An 18,176-nucleotide genomic window follows, 5' to 3' on the forward strand; every position below is an offset into this window, starting at 1 on the left:
CTGGTGACATTAATGTTGCATTCCTTAAAATCCTGAATTTTCCACTTATCCAAAGCTCATACAAATACTACATATGAAACAAATATGAAATGATCTTTATTTATTGATTTCCTATTTGCTTAAGCAGTTACTTCACTTAGTTTGAGGACAACTCCTATTATCCAAAATCAAATTCTCCAAAATACTGATTTATCCAATTTAAAAAAAAAAATTCATATAAACAAGGATAACAGAAACAAATCAGAAACCCTCAATTATCCAAAACTTTTTCAGAGCTGAACTGACCTCACAGGTTAAAAAAAAAATTCATCTGAATTGAAATTAGAATGACAATTGTTCTAGTTTCAGGTAACTCCCTCCCCTCTCTCTTTCCACTTTTTCTTTACCTTTCCCTATTGACCTTTCTCTCCATCTCACCATCTCAAAATGCGTGCCACTGTCTTTAAGCCGCAAGCGGTTGGAAGAATCCCTTGTCCTGGCATCAACAAGGAGAGTGGCCTCCAGCCTCAGGCTCCATGGCGTTTCCTTTCCCTTTCCACCCTCCTCAGCGCATTAGATCCCGGCTCCAAATCCTCCCCTTGGCCTACTTCCTGGTGTGTGTATGTGGTAGGCCTAGGAGAGGATATGAAGTTGGGACTCCAGCATCAGGAGATTTGATGACCGGGGAGACAGGAACCCTGATGACTAGCCAGTGAGTGTTCCATCAGCCCAGGAAGTCTCCCTGAGGATCAGCAGCAATGGTGGGTTCGTGTTGGAGATAGGCAGTGGTGATTTGGTGGACTTGGTGATTGGCAGTCACGTTGGGTTAATTTCAGTGAAGAGTGCCGGCCAGCATTTATTTTTGGTGAGAATTAAACATTATTTTAATGCTTAAAAAGCCTTCCTGTGTTTTGTTTAAACATTGATACAAGTGATTTGCTGTTGCTACTGGGCTACTTTTTTAAAAAAAATGACAGGCTTGGATAATCGGAGTTGTACTGTACTGAAAAAATCTTGAATCACTGGGGAAAAAAATGTCCTCATCAAAGTGAATGCAAGACTATTAATTAATGGTATAGTGGCAAGGGAAGAATAAAACAGTAATCTTCTGACTAGAAAATAAGCTATTTAGAAACTAATTTCAAATACATATATTTGAACTATTAATGGAATACCAAAGCAATTTACAGTAGTTATTTGGCTATAAGTTTCAAGACCCAATACAGTACAAGCAATCCAATGAAAACTAATGATTAAATAATCAGTTGTACATCTGGGTAACAAGACTGCATGCTTCATAGTAGCAGGGAATTACATTTAATTTTATTTGCAGAAATTTACATCATTTATATGAAGCGCTATCTACCAGCATTTGAATAGGTGGAAACAGATGGATAGTAGTCAGCATGGCTTTGTGCATGAGAGTTAGTATCTAGCATAACCAGAGAACCCTTGAATACAACAGCACAGAAGCAGGCCCTTTAGCTAATCTCGTCCATGCTGAACTATTTACTCCATCTAGTTCCATCGACTTTCATTCTGCAAAACCTACAATTTCATGAAACTACAGTACTTCTTTGGTGGAGATCTGTTTAAAGTTAAAATCAATAGGACTGTAATGGAATGTTTTTAACCTTAAACTGCAACACAAAATTCCAACCACAAATGATCTCTCTTTCCATCTTTCAGTGAAATGTAGCTTTCATTAACTTTGACAATGAGCATGCCTTGAATGGGATTGCATATCACAGCAAAAATTGAGCAATTGTGTTGGCACCACAAAATTCCATAGAGTACAGCCAAGGTGATTAAATCATTCTTATACAAAGGGAGAGATAGTATGAAGAATGTATAAAGGATCCAAGCAAGTGAACCAGAGAGTGCAGGTAGAGATACCAACTTCAAAAATAGGATGGAGATTTTTAAAAAGCAATAAATTGATGCATGAAAAGAACATGGTTAACCAGGGATGGGAAAGAGACTATAGGAGTTTTAAGCTACATATGCTCATACAGAATGGAATTGCAAAAACATTAGAAAAATTGTGTAAAGATACCAAAATGCAGATATCAAAATCTTAATAGCCTTCCACATCTTTGGCAATTTTAAAATGTCGTTTCTTCACATTTAACAAAAACAAGGCAACTGTTAGAACTATGAAATCTATCTGCTATACTGTTACAGCAAATAAACTTTTTGCATTTCAGATTGAAGTAGTATTTAAGATTTACCATGAATGGCAGCTGTTGATTTTGCACAATTATGGGATAATAGTTCCAATTATGCAAATGAGATGCCAAGAATGAATTGATCTTTTTAAACACCACTGCTATTAATATTAAAAATATTGGCAGTTGACAACTTGGTGAAAAATTGATCTGTTGCTCTCCCTATTTTTTTTTAAATTGGAAAACCCTAATTTCATTTAAATTTCAAATATTTTGATGCTTTGGAAATACCACACAACCACATCAATAATCTACCAGATCCATTTCTCTGTAATACTGAAGCAACACACAAAGGAAGGGCAGGAACACAGCCAAAGTAACAGTCAATGTTTCAGGCCAAAAATCCTTAATCAAGAACTAGGCAGGCACCAGATTCAAAAATGGTGGGTAGCAGTGGGAGAAGAGCACATGCTGGCAAATACAAGTGGGAAGAAGAAAGGAGCTGTTAAGAGGAAGGGACAGAGTGCTGAGAAAGATGCACTGATAGATGGAAGGAAGGTGTAGGCGACATGCAGGTAGGGAGGGATGGGGAAGGGAAAGAGAAGAAGAATTGGACCAGAAAGGCAAGGTAAAACAGGATGCAGGGAGGAAGGGAGGCTATTAGAAACTGGAGAAGTTGACATTGATGCCATCTAGTTGAAAATGGCTTCAATATCAAGACGGAATACAAGATGTTGCTCTTCTAATTTATGTGTGACCTCAACGTGACAGTATAATTGAAATTTTAAATTTTTTCAATTTAGCCCATTTTGGCTCACAAGTCCGTGCCGCCCAATTTACACCTAATTAACCTCCACCCCTGGTACATTTCAAACAATGGGAAGAAACTGGAGACCCCGAGGAACAGCCATGCAAACATGGGGAGATGTACAAACTCCTTACAGAAAGCACGGGATCCTAGCCCAAATCTGAATTGCTGGCACTGTAAAAGGGTTACACTAAACGCTACGCCAACCATGTCGCATTAGGCTATGGGTAGACATCACAGTGTAGGAATGGTCTTGAAGTACTCTACTATTGGCTTTCCATCTCTAAACTATCCAGTAATTTTTATCAAATATCAAAGAGAGAATAGAAGGGGAAGGTAGTAATTTTTAAATTACCAGTAACATTGAACAATGAAACATTGTTACAACTTAGATAAATTTATACATTAGATTTTATTTCCAAAGATGGAAATTCATTCTCAATAAATCTTTACAACCTTAAACAAATTTCAATTGGTAAAAGGAAACGATTATAAAAATATTTGTACATACATCAAAATCTAAGAGTGAATCAAGCTGATTCTGTATGAGAGGCAGAGTCTTCAGCAATTTCTCTGTATTCATAGTTCTCATTACTCCATCCATCCTAAAAGAATACAAAAATGCCACTAAATATTACATTTATATGCTAACATTTTAAAATGAAAATTCCTCCTGTGCATCATCTGGTTGGAGAAAACATAACCCCCCCCCACCCAAAAAAGTCGACTAGAAATAAAAAGTATTGCTTTTCACCCAACTCCCTCCAGACAAGTATAAACACTATTAGATCTCCTTGGATATTGCTCAGTCGAGAGAGCATTTAATAGGAATGTTTTGCAAAACCATGCACATTATCACGAGAAGTCCCAGTTATAATTAGAAGTCAAGCAATCAAAATAAAATAATTGCAAAGTTTTTAAAAATTGCTTACTAAAAAGCTAAGCTCGCAAATAAAAAAATTATAAGATACCAATGACAAGCCAATGAGTAGCTTTTCCAATTAGAAATAAGAACTGAAAATAAAAAAACAAAGGGGAAAAATTGAGGATTAAGTGGGAAAACCATGAACAACAAACATAAAACTGGTCCACAGGAAAGCATTAAAACTTACATTTCAGGATATAGTATTGTAAAAGATTCCTCAGAAAATGCTATATCAACTGCTGGTGTGGTAGATACAATACTCTAAAAATTGAGTTACAAATAATTTACATGCTTACTCAGATGAGTTACTTAATGTGAGTAATGTTAATCCACACTTTAAATAACAAATGTGGTGATAAGACTGAAAATGAAACAGTAGGAATTTGAAGGATTAGTTCCTTCAAGGAATTTACTATTCATTGACTAAGATTAAAAACCTCCAGCTTTGGAATTGCCGTGTACAATTTTTCTGTGATATGTGCTAAATTTGGAACTATTAAATAGACCACAGAACGCAACCAAACATTCATTCACCAGAAACATTTTTTTCCTCTCCAGAGACACCACCTAATTTGTGAGTATTTCAAGAATTTTGTATTTTAATTTCAACAAGTGGTGGAAATTGGGATTACAAGATTATGCTTCAAACGTCAACTTCTCTATTCTCTCTACAAATGTTAAATGGTTTAGCTGAGTGCTTCCAGTGCGTTTAGAATTCTAGAATTTTCAGATTTGTTTTTCTTTATTTATACCAGATATAAATGTGTTCTGCACACTATATTTAAATGCTTGATATTTGGAAAATACTTAAATAATCTTATTATTTCTTGGTTTTATTTCAGTTATCAAGTCACTCCAGAGTACCAAATGATTTTTGGTAAAAGTTTCTATCTTGCAGAACTAATTTTGTAATTATTTTTTTAATTGTTAGTGTTCAATTATTTCAGCATCATTTAACTGTCGTACCCTCTCTTCATTTTAGTGAAGTCAACTGCCATTAGTCGATAGGAGAGTGCCTTTTCGTTAAGGTATCTGCTATACCGTCTGATGAAAGTCGACATATCGTATCCTATAAGGCAGAAGAAAATGTGGTCACAAACATATGCCATTCCTTTACCTCAAAATATTCAAAGTCCATTTCTATTACACCTTTAAAAACAAATTCAAGTATCTGTAAAGATCAAATATGAAGATTCATTTAATCTATCGATGTTAAAATCGAAAGAAACAGATTAAACTCATTATATTTCAATGATTTTTGGATTTTGATCACACTTAACTATCCATGCTCTTCACTCCAACTTACCTTGCAGGGCACTTTTATCCAAAAAGTTATTCAAATTGAACAATGTATTTCTTGAAGCCAAATACTGGATAAACCGCTAAAAGAAAGATAGAAGGTTGTTAGTTGGAATCTGAGATTTATATCTGTATCAAATCTATTTGATCTAATTTATCCATGTCACATATTTGCTATTCAGTGTTTTCCCTTGGGATTGCTGGTCCCAAACAGAAATGAACAAAAAAATTCTTAAATAAATGAAATACAACTTAAGACCAAGTTCTGAGAACGAGGCTGATAGATACACTGATATTATTCCTTGTCACTTTTCCAAAATTAAAATCTTCCTGAAGGGGTTTTTAAGTCCAGAAGAAATCAACATTTGTTGACACAAGCTCCAATAGCCTCCTTTGTATCAGGGACATCAGCCGTCAGGGGCAAATTTTCAACTTTGGCAAAAAAAAACAACCCCTCCCCACCCGCCCAACCCCCTTTCCCTTTTCACAATATAAATGCACACACCGTTGGGGGTCACATTTACATTGAGCCTAAAAACATTCTATATGGGGAAGTCACTTGCATTTATACGATAGCAGCATTTATTATTAACCTTTTTATTATTGTAGTTATAATTGGGTCCCTATATGATCCAAATGTCATATTTGTTCTGCAAGTTGTATGTAAATGTTTTCCATCGGTATGCAACTATTCATCTCAGCAGTCATCAAGCTATAAGAGGGGAGTTGGATGTCCAAGTAATTGCAATACATTTCTTAGCCACTGCTAAGGCCATTTTAACAAATAAAATTTGGAATTTAGTTAATTTTCTTGTTTTTATAAAGTTACCCAAAAGTTTACGCTCCAGGTCGCCCATGAAGGCTACCCCCAGTTATCCTTGTTAATATTTCAGTAATATCCTGCCAGAAAGGTCTCACCTTCACACTCAACCACATAGCATGCATAAACATTCCTATTGTGACAGAATATAGATCGGTTTTTGAGAGATAAATTGGGGCAGGTTTATTAGTGTAGATCACTTCAAAACAGATCTTATTTAAAATACTGGAGCTCTGCTCATGCTAGACATGTCAGGGCCAACAGCCTTTGCAAACGCTTTGGAGAGTGCCCAACAGACTTCGCTAATGGATTGTTGTTTACAAAAAGGCAGGGCTCTTGTGGGTTCATGCAAGAGGAGAGGACTGGCCATCTAGTGTTTCACTTGAAATGGGAGAGACCGGGGGAGAACTCTGTGGTGACCTAAAATAAAGAGGTTATCATCTGGAGAACTCTGAGGGGGCAAGTTTCTTCAGCAGGACACTGAAGTGGCTGATTTGAAAAGGAATCAGTTGTGGGTGTCAGCGAGCAGAGAGTGTCTCTCTGACAACCGACAGGAACCTTCCTGATCGGTGACCATTTGCCTTTGCGCATCATCAAAGCCTGGTGAACTTTATAGATGTTGGATTCTGTGCACAGTATGGGAGTTGCCTGCAACTGGTGAACTTGGAGTAATGAAAAGTGAGATTGGACTGTGAATTAAAAAACTTTTGTGAACTTACACACACAACATACACGTTCGCGCTTAGAATTAGAAGGGGATTAAGTTAGTTTAGTTAAGTCAATAGTGATAAGTTAAAGTGTGAATCTGTTTTCATGTTTAAAGATAATTAAAAGCAACTTTTAAGTAACCATTTGTCTTGGTGAATATCTATCCTCAGAATGTCCTCTGCATGAACCTTTACTTGCAAGTTGGGGTAATTTTCTCAATTCAGACCTGGCATGTGAATGTGTCTGTTTCCTGTACTATTCTGCTGAACAGCTTAATATAAAATTTGATGTTTTCTATATTTCAACAATGCTCGAGAACTATAACTTACAGTTGTGTTTTGTAAATGACAAGTTGAGCAGATCAATTCTTCTGTGCATGTACTATGTTCATTGTATTGACAACAGAAGGCCTAAAGAACTTGTTTGTATTTGTTTTTATTTTGTATTTAAATAATAGCTTCATTTAAAGACCAAAAGATAGTGCTGAATGATAAGGAAGTAAATTGGTTTTCTTCATATCTAGCTGGGTTGATGGAAAATATCTCCTGAGCACTCCCTTTTTCAATTTGATATTGTTGTATACACCAAGGAAATCAGCATTAGCAAAAAATGGAGGGAACATTTCTCTTTGTAACTTAATAGTTTGCTCATGTATTGAATTCTGAAAAACAGTGAAGGGTGCAGCTAAGTTTAAATGCTTGGAAACTTGATTTTGTCATAAATCCTTTTTCATCTTGGAAGATCTTTCCTGTAACCAACACACCAATGGCATCATGAAGAAGCCTCTACTTCCTCAGGAGTTTGTGGAGGAGCTAGCGGAGTTGTTCAAGTGAACCGCTATGGACTTGAAGGGCCGACATGGCCTGTTTCCGTGCTGTAAACGGTTATATGGTTATTGCTGCTGGGTTTTGGGGTTCTCTGGGCTCGTAGTGCTATTTCTGTTCCATACTTAAAACACATTTTCAACATTTCAGATTTTGATTCATGTAATTTCTGTGGTTTGCAATATAATTGGTGTAGGAAATTATATTGCACTGTATCTTGCATTTATAATTGATGTCATGCTATCCAGATAGCAATCAGACCAACATCTTCCCGTTATTGCAACACCTAGATCCAACTCTCATCTCTCTCTCGATCTCTAAACCTAGTTTACATCTTAGTTATAAATACAGTATTCCCAAGCCAAATCGTTCATTCCATTTCACTGATTTCAAGTGGTCTTTCTCTTTGGAACGATCTTAGCCAGAGAAAACAAGAAATCCCATCAGCTACTCCATATTTATTTCTTAATTGTTCAAGATATGAGAGATCTCTCCACATAACAATCATCAATATATTTTATTCCTTTATCATGCCATGAATTGAATATTTTGTTACCCAGATTCATAGGCAGCCATACATTTTTACATAATGGTGCTCTTAATTATATACTTGCTTTTTTTCCCCCCCAATACACACATTTATTTCTTGGCATATTCTATTCATATGTATTAATATAGGATATCTGTCTTTTTTGTTATTTACTTAACATTCCACTTGCAAATAAAGTCCTTCACTAGCTCTTCTTTTATTGAATTTAATCCCATTCAGATCCAAGGGGGACTGTATTTTAAAAAAAATAAAAATCATGTTTATGTATTTATTAAAGTCCAGAAGTCTAAGTATTCCCAGTTTATAATTCCATGTCAGCTTTTCTAATGAAATTCTCGACGCTTTGTTATTCCACAGGATTTGCCTTATGTAATTATTCAATTATTTAAAGAAAATTTTAGGTAGTGGAATAGGCAGTGATTGAAAAATATATTGTAATCTTGGCATTACGTTCACTTTAATACAATTTACTCTTCCCACAAGAGTAATCGGCAGGTCCTTCCATTTCTGTAAATCTTTCTCTATTTTTTTTCTAAAAGGAATATAATTAAATTTATATGTTCTTTAAATTATTATGTCATTATTCCTAAATATTTGATTTCATCATTTTCCATGTAAATCTACTATCTTTTTGATATCTTTCATAATCACATTTTTTCAATGCCATTATCTCACTGGTCCATATTTATTTTATAACCTGATATTCTTCCATATTTTTCTAATATTGTTTGTAATTTTATCAAAGATTCAGCCAGATCAGACATAAAATAGCACATCATCAGCAAATAGACTAATTTTAGGTTCTTCCTGTTCAACTTTGAAGTCATTAATATCCGGATCTCTCCTTATAATCTTCACCAGTGGCTCAATAACTAGGATTAAAAAGCCCAGACTCCATCAACTCAAGGGGAAAAACTGCTGACATCTGATTATTAGTTATAATTTTGGCTTGTGGTTTATGATAAAGAGTTCTTATCCAGTTTATAAATTTTATAATTTCTGTTATTATTGCATTTATCATTCTTGATGACTCCTTTGTCTTTTACTGCCAAGATAAAACTTTATGTGTCATTCTCCCCATATTTTTGTTTGGTTTTTAATATGGCTTTTTCCATTCTATACATTTGCAATATGTTATCATTCAATTTTTTTATTCTGTAATAAACTATATTTTTTGTAACCTTGTCCTGATATTCTTTTTCCAATTTTGTTTTGTCTTTCTCTAAAACATCCAACTCTGTAGCAAATTCTCAAGAATTTTTGTAAAAAAACTAATTTGTCCTCTTAGACAAGCTGTAAATAGAACTCATTATTTAAAAAGTTATTATTAGTAGAAGGAAGACTGGTTTCACAAAATGGTTCTGTCTCTTAAACTTACAAAAGTTCTTCCTTTTCAACAGTGTGGCATTGAGAAGCCATCTATACAAATTTTCTTGTTTTTCTGTTATTGCAATAGTTAAAGTTAATGGCAAATGATCTGATAAGTCTCACCAAATATTCTGTTTTTACCACTCTACTTTTTAACTGGGCAGACATTAAAACAAATCAATCCTTGTCTGTGAATCACGTACCCTTGAGAAAAACAAATAGTGTCTTTCTACAGGGTTAAGCTGCCTCCATATATTAATCAAATTTAAATCCTTCATAAATGACAGTGTCGTTTTTGCTGCTCTTGTCCTTTTTAATATTCTGGTTGATTTATCTAATAATGAATTTAGACAGAAATGGAAGTCTCCTCTAACCAGTATATTTTGTCTTCCCTCTGCTGTTTTTAAAAGGATATCCTCCATAAAGGTTTCATCGTCACAATTTGGTGCATAGATATTCATAAAAGTCCATGATTCTGCTTAAATTTTACAATGGTGGCATTACAAATCTGGTTTGGTTGGTGTCTCTTCTATTATTATTGTATATTTTTATTCATTAGAATCAATAGTCCTCTTGCTTTTGAGCAAAATGAAGATGATATTACTTGTCCTACCCATCCTCTTTTTAAAAAAATGTAGTACGTTTTGATTTAGTAAGATGTGTTTCTTGTAGAAAGACTATATCTGCCTTCAATTTTGTTTTAAAAGGTGTGCCTAGACCCACCACCTTTTCACTCTCCCATTTATTCCATTAACATTAAGACTAATACATTTTAGTCATCTATCCATATTGATTTTTTTAAAAAATATATTGTTTAATAAAAAACCTTTTAAATTGTTTAAATAATAGTGTTTTCCCAGTAAAAAATATGCCTGCTGTTGAATTTACAGAGCCTGGATCTTCACCAACATTGAATCTGACTACAGTGCACACTCAAGAGCTTTAAACAACTTGATGGTTGAGTTTAAGACATATTTCCACTTGCAAAAATAAATTTCCACTTCTGTAACTCCATACCTTGAGTGGCTCAACCACTTTATCATTTTATAAATTAGTAACAGCAAACATCATATTGAGACTAATAAATATGAAATAAGTGATCCAGAAAAAGAAATCAAATCCTCACTATAGAAAATAAGAACTCAACCTATCAACTTCAATAAACTCTTGAAGTGACTTGTTTTTTCTTTAATCAAATAAGATCCTGACAAATTCTTAAGGCTGAGCTGATTCTAAAAACACATGCAAGTTTGTTGTGACAGAAATTAGGTGGGTCCAGACGAAGGACTGAATATTGAATATACATTTTTAAAAGCCAATCAGAATAAAGTAATCTTTAAAGCATGCATAATAAAATTTTCAACAAAGTAAAGAACTTCATGAATTGTTTTAATTAGGTAATGATGGATGTAATAAACATCTAAATATCCTCCTGCAAGTGAAACCTATGATCTTTTTTGGATTATAACTGCACTGCCATTTCAATATCTTTGGAGAGAAAGAAAAAACAAGTAAAGAAAACCACTTTTTTTTTTAACTGAGATGTATCAAATTGCTAAGTTATTTCCTGATTAATCAAATTCTATTGTATGGTTTGCAGAGATAATATTTATTATCATAGCCTGTAACAAAAGTATCACCCATAATTAACAAACCATAGACAATGTATCCTACTGCTGTCTCAGCCAAAACAAATGAAGCATTTTTACTCTTGATGAATTGGTCTAAAACCATTACCAGAACTCATTTACTTTTCTTGTAGAGATTCTCTATGATCATATCATTTGCAGACTGGAGATTTACTTCCTAAAATGGAGATGCATGAGCTTTCATTTCAGTTACACATCAAATTAAGTTTCTTTTAAAGGAGTGATAGTTGGTTCAGTGATAGAATGCTGTAATCAACATGAACAGATTTATTGTCAGAGTTCATACACGACATCACATAAAACCCTGAGATTCTTTCCATTAGTGTGTTGGGACCAGGAAAGATCCTTCAAGCTAGCAACTCCCAAGAACTTAAATTTGCTCAGTTTCCACCTCTGAAACCCCAGTGATCATTGGATCATATACTCCTGGTTTTCCATTCCTGAAATCAACAATCATTTTCGGGTGCCTAACCTTTCATCCACGATCAGCGGGACCGTAAACTGCTGTTGTTTGGAATCTTCTGGATTTTTGAATCATTTTAAAGCAAAGGCCTCGCTCCTTGCCCCTGTCATCTGTTGCCCCTCCCTGACCCCATTCATCCGTCTCCCCTCCTTAGGGATGGTGCTAGACTATATTATGCCCTAGGCCAGGCTGAGCTTGGATGTGGGGGGGGGGGGGGGGGGGGGTGAGAGGGAGGGCGGGGTGCTGACTGGGCTGAAAAATGTGGTTCAACGTACACCAGACAGGAGGCTCTCAACCAGCATGTTAGTCAAGTGGAGGTACGAGAGCTTGGCCAAAAAGGCAGCCAGTGTTGGCTGCTCAGAGCCAGCGGCCAAGCAGGGCAGAAGGACGGACATGAGTGGACAATCAGGGTCAGGTGGGCATTGGCATGAGAGGCCACAGTTCCAGCCAGAGAGGCGACCCCTTCAGTGCAGAGCTGTGGGAGGTGTGGCCTACACCTCCACATTGGGGTGGTGGAGCCAGGCGCCGGCATGTTTCAGCACTCCATCAATCTGTCAGGCTTGGTCTCACACCTGGTAGGGCAGCACCATCTGTCAGTTTCCCACCACCAAATCTAACTCCCAACGCAAGAGCACAGTGCTGCCGAGCCCAAAGTTCACCAGAGTACCACACTGCAGTGACAGGTCAATGCGGGAGCAGTGGCCGTCTTTGTTACCCATAATCCCCCATGGAGCTGAAAACCCTCTGCCAGCGCCAGAGCGTGTGGGGGACTAAGGGTAAGGAAGAAGGCCATTGCTCCCGCATTGCGCCAGCCACCATCTGCTTCTCTCCCAACAGGTGCTGGGGGCTGAGAATCACTTTCCACTGGAGGCACAGCCCCTTTTCCACTGGCACCCAGGAATTAACTAGGAATTTACTGGGATAAGGTCCAGTGGAAAAGGAACATCGTCCAAACGCTGATGTCAAATGACATCATTTCACACCGGGGATTAACCGCCTCTACCCCTACTCCTATCCCCAGTATTTGCTGACGCTGGCGTGCTGATAAAACCAGTGGAAAAGGGACAGCAGAAAGTCACCCATTTCCAGTTGAAGGTAGAACACTCCAATCCCCGGAGATGAGCGTGTTCAGTGGTAAAACAATGTCCCAGTTAACATTGGCCCAGTGGAAATGGCACAAAGGACTTCCTATCCCGGGAAGGCACAGCCAATTAACTGGAAAAGGGGCTTAAGACGGGGCACCCACAGGGGTGGGGACAGGGGACTGGGGGGTCCTCCCTCTGAAAACGGAGACTATTTGTACAACATTTTTAAAACTCAGTTATATTTCATTCCACCTACCCCACCTCAAACCTCCAGCCTGCAAGATCACCGCAACTCAACCTTATTTAGTGTAAACGCCCTGCCTGTGTGAACAATCATTCTGGAGGTAAGTATGCTAATGTATTATGGGAAATTAACATTGCTTATGTGTAAAAACCATATTTGATGAGCAGATATCATCTAGCTAAAAAAGTGCTGGTTTTTGGAGGTTGCTGGTGTTCAGAAGCCTGCATAAAAGGTTAGGCACCTGTACTTGGTTTTGGTGACATTGAGTGCAAAGTTGTTGTTGGTTCACCATTCAGCCAAGTTTTCAACCTCACTTCTGTCTCATCACCTTTCTATACAACCCACTACCACGGTATAGTTGGCAAATTTATAGATGGCGTTATTGTACCAAGCCCCACAGTCGCAGGTGTAAGTCGAGTAGAACGGGGGCTAAGAATGCAGCCCTTTGATGGTGCTCCGATACTGATGGAGATTGTGGAGATGTTCTTACAAATCCTCACTGATTGTGATCTGGGCGAGAGGAAATTCATGATCCAATTACACAGCAGGATGATGAGTCCCAGGTCTTGGGAGTTTGTTGGTCAGTTTCGAGGGGAGGATAGTGTTAAATGGAAAACTGTCATTGAGAAAGAGCATCCTGATGAATGTATCTTTGCTGTCCAGGTGTTCCAGGGTTTTGTGTAGAGCCAGCAAGAGCGTGTCCGCTGTGGACCTGTTTATACAGTAGGCGAACTAGATATCCATGTCACTGCTCAGACAGAAGCTTATGATAACCCAGCTACAAGAGGCATTGTTTTTGCAAAAGGAATGCACAGATATCTTTTATAAAAATTTGTATATTCTATTTTGCTTCCCACCTCCCCCCCACTTTATTTTCCACAAGAGAATGCTATCTGCTGGAAATATTAAGTAACTAGAAACTGATGGAAACAGTCAGCACGGCAAGTAGCAGCTGTGGAGAAGAATAGGTCAAAAAACCATGTACGATCAGAATTTATTGCCACGGACAAGTCACGAGAGGTCAGAAAGAATACAATTTAGCTTCATCTTGCATGAGAGGGATGGAGAAAGATTGGGGGATAAACTATAAATATCATCTGGCCAATTGTTGGGGGAGGCAGAAGATGAAAATGGTTGTGTGGTATTTTGTGGATGAAAAGAATATGAACTATGAAAAAGATTATTTGCATGAATCAAGTTTATACATTTCATACATCAGATATATATTTTAATTTTTTAAAATTCAATGAATATTTTGTGTTGAACAGAAACATTTCTTCTGCTGAAGGCAATCTTATAGCTTGATTTGGTATGGAATTCTTAGATTGAGACCAAGTTATAAAAAGAGGAATGTAGATAGATTTCCAAATCAGGACAATGTGCGATTTGCAGAGGTAACTGCAGGAGGAGGTATTACTTTGTGCCTACTTTTCTTGTCCTTTTTAGTGATACAGATTGCAGGCTTTGAAGACGACACTGGAGAACCCTGGGGAAGTAACTGCAATGCATTTTGCAGGCTGGATGCACTGTTGCCAATGTAAAGTGGCATTGAAAGAAACAAATATTGTAGGAGGTATTAATTCAACAGACTACTGTGTTCAGTTGAATATTGGTTTATCTTGCTTTTTGTGCGTAGTTGGAGGTACACTCGTTCAGGCTGATGGATGGTTTGTGTCTGAAAAGATTTGGGTGTCAGAAGAAATCACTCTCATCTAGCCTTGCAGCCTTGATGTTTACGTGGCTGGTACAGTGAAGTTACTGACAATTATAGGTTAAAGGATATAGAGAGGATTCACTAATGGCAATGGCATTGAATGTCAAGGGTGCGAGGTAAAGACGAGTTGCTATTGGAGATTGCCATTTATTGTGTAAATACTACCTGCCACCTCTCAGTCCTTTTCCAAATGTAGTCTAAGCAGGGAGTGGATTGATTGAGGTTCAATTATTTGATAACACTTACCTCATTCCCATACATCATTAAATGATGTGTTGTGATTAATGCTTTAAACACCACAACCCAGCTGCTGTTGGTTGCCCTCTCAAATAGAGTATCGGCCATCTGTGGTATGTTCACATTCATCTCATTGGTACACTGGATCAAATCTAGAAGAAGCCAACACAATGTCAAATAGGAGAGAGATTTTGGTCACATAACCTTACTGATTTCACAGTGAATCAGAAACTGAACATTCTTAGGAGTAGATACAAGAAAGAAATATAAAATGGGCCTTGGGGGGGTGGGTGTTATTACTCGAGTCACATGAACTGGCATGGAGACAAGCAGATTACATAACATGCAGTTGAAGAAGTGGTCTAAGCAGCAGTCCAGTTTCATGAGAGCACCATCAGATCTGCTACAGGAAGGAACTGTACTAACAGGAGTGATAACAGTTGAGAAGTGGGAAAATGCACATTTTCAGCAATTTCAGCAGGAAATTCAAGGGCTCCTTCAATTTTCAAACAGATCAAAGTAAAACATGGTCAAATTATCCAATACATATTCTGGAAATGAGGGAGCAATTCATAATTGGATTTGGCATCAAATTCTAAGCTGGATTTAGTTAATATCTTAATAATTCATTACATTCATTTAATAGCTATCATAAGATTAGTTTAATGTAATGTTCACAGGAGAGAAACAGAACAGCTAAGATTGTACATTTGGCTAATGCTGACTTCCTCATGATCAGAAACTAAAATCTAAAGGATAAACCCACAGCACACAGTAGTGGGAAGCATTGAAAAATTAAGTAAAAAATATCACAAAAAAAAATTGCAGATACAGTGGTTGAAGCAAAAACACAAAATGCTGGAGAAACTCAGCTGGTTAAACAGTGCCCTTTATGTAGCAAAGGTAAAAGTACATAAATTTGTTTCGGGCTTGAGCCCTTCATCAAGGTATGGAAGAATGTCAGTAGGTGTCCAAACAAAAGGTTGGAAGGATGGGGGGAGTGGAGAAGGGACGAAAGGGACAGCAGCAATTGGGGAGAAGGGATGGCTGTGTGGGTGGAGAAGGAAGGGAGAGGGGAGAGTTGGAAAAACTGGAAAGGGGCAGGGAGAAAAAGATAAGTAGGTCAGCAGAAAGTATTAACAAATTAATTCACCACTAGATACAGAACTAGTTTATATCACAAATGTGTGTTAGGTATAAACAATTAAGCATAGTGTCAAAGAGAGAAAAAAACAAAAACAGCCCCTTTGCCACTGAATTCATGCTATCAAACCTTTTTGCCAAACCCATTTTTATTCCCTCACATTCCTCATCTGGCCAATTAATCTACCAATCTTCACATTTTTAGGATGTGAAAGGAAGCTAGAGTACCCAGAAGAAACAGAATTCCAGACTGACAATAGAGATTAGTATCTACCCAAGGCAATGGAGTGGTGATGTAGCTTGGCTCTGCCACTTGTTAGAAAAATCAATTGGAAGAAAGAGAACAAAAGGTAACAGAAATATTTTTATACTATTTTTACTTAATTACTGGCAGGTGATGGTTTCCATTTCAGAATTTTAAAGGAAGTAGGGGAATGAATTGAAAAATTAGTTCTCCCATACTGGAAAATAGTGAACTTAAAGATAAGAAAGGGTAACTAAAGAATTAAAGACCAGTTTGCCATATACATCAGTTCCCCTCTTATATGCAGGGGATATGTTCCAAGACCTCCCCCCCACCCCCCCGATGCCTAAAACTGCATTGTATATTTCTATAGGGTTCAGTTCTATGTTTTTTTCCTTACATTCACACCTATGATAAAGTTTAATTTATAAATCAGACACAATAAGAAATTAACAACCACAACAAATAATAGATTCTAACAATATTAAAAAAAGTGTTATTTGAACACCAGCACCATGATACCATGACAGTCAATCTGAATATGATCGGTACTGTATTTTTGAACGACGGTCAAATTTGCAGCACATCTAGATCTGTTATGCCTGATAAACTAGTAGAACAGGGAACTCTCATGGTAATTTTTACATGGGCTTCTGGACTGCATTTGATAAATTCCCTTTTAGCTCAATATGAAGCTCGTGGAACTAAAGGGAAACTGGTGATCATGCTGGAAATGGGTGAATGGCAAAGGATATTCACCAATTTTATATACGACTTTGATGATGCAATCCACGCACTAAAGTAGATTTGTCTGTCCAAGTGGTGCAGTTGAAAGCTTTCATGATTTTTGTTCACTTGTTGATTACAAAATGAGGAAAGAATATGGCAAATGGATTTTTAATGTGAATTTAAAAAGAATTCAAAAGACGATAAAGGCATAAAAATAGACAAATATTTACAGCAATCCAAGTGCAAAAAAGTAACCTGACAATAGTACTTTCAGTCCTTTTGTGGTCCGAGCAGCCCCTGATTAGGATAGCAAGGGGAGATTCAAGAACCTGATAACTGTTAGAAAGAAACTGTTCTTGAACCTCAATGTGATGGTCTTCCAGCTCTGTGCCTTCTGTGGTATCGATGTGTACAGATTAAAATATAATGGACACACACAGTATAAACTACAGAGGTATTTCCTTTCTCCTATCCATCTTTTGTCCAACTGAAAACTAATTTGTTTCTTTTCCCTGGTTCAAATTGACTTTTTTTAAATTTCCCTTTCTACAGATGCTGCCTTATCTGTTGAGTGTTCAGCATTTTCTGGTTTTATTTCAGATTTCCAACATTTGCAGTTTTTAAAAAAATTCAACTTCAACACACAGCTGAAGTTACTTGCGCAAAATTCAAGGGGGCATTTGAGGTCCACAAACCTGAACACAAAAACTCACTTTAACAAAGTGTTCTGCTTCAATGTTGGTTATATTGCTGAAAACAATCTGGGTCACTCCCTCACACCTGAGACTTTAGAAGCTTCCATGGTTTTATACCCACACAAATATACAGTGCCCTCGCTAATGTTTGGGACAGACACTTTTTTCCTTTATTTGCTTCTGTGCTCCACAGTTTTAAATTTATAATCAAACAATTCATGTCATTAAAGTGCACATTCCAGATTTTCTTCAAGGTTATTTGTATACATTTTGGTTTGACCACGTAGAAATTACAGCACTTTTTATACATAGTTTCCTTCATTTCATGGCACCATAATATTTGGGATATTTGTCTTTTCAGGAGTTTTTGAGTACTAAGGTGTGTTTAATTGCTTCATTGCTGGAGGTATAAGAGAGCTAGGGTTGCTTCTAAGTTTTTGATCACCTTTGGAATCTGTAGTTGCCACTTTTTTCAAAACTAGGACTAGAGTTGTGCCAAAAAAAGTCAAATAATCCATTATGAG

At 36.9% G+C, this 18,176-nt stretch overlaps 1 protein-coding gene across 8 annotated transcripts in view; it reads right to left on the minus strand.

Moving 5' to 3' along the window:
- LOC138740411 (phosphatidylinositol-binding clathrin assembly protein-like) overlaps positions 1-18,176 on the minus strand; it is a 98,145-nt gene that overhangs the window by 59,554 nt on the left and 20,415 nt on the right. For all 8 annotated transcript variants that reach the window (XM_069893004.1, XM_069893003.1, XM_069893001.1 and 5 more), the window contains exons 2-5: positions 14,851-14,993; positions 5,187-5,262; positions 4,847-4,949; positions 3,467-3,560 (exon numbers count right to left, since the gene is read on the minus strand). In XM_069893004.1, the coding sequence (XP_069749105.1) occupies positions 3,467-3,560; positions 4,847-4,949; positions 5,187-5,262; positions 14,851-14,993 (416 nt within the window). The remainder of the gene's footprint in view (positions 1-3,466; positions 3,561-4,846; positions 4,950-5,186; positions 5,263-14,850; positions 14,994-18,176) is intronic.

The sequence above is a fragment of the Narcine bancroftii genome, chromosome 8 (genome assembly GCF_036971445.1).
Source record: "Narcine bancroftii isolate sNarBan1 chromosome 8, sNarBan1.hap1, whole genome shotgun sequence".
Taxonomy (NCBI): Eukaryota; Metazoa; Chordata; class Chondrichthyes; order Torpediniformes; family Narcinidae; genus Narcine; species Narcine bancroftii.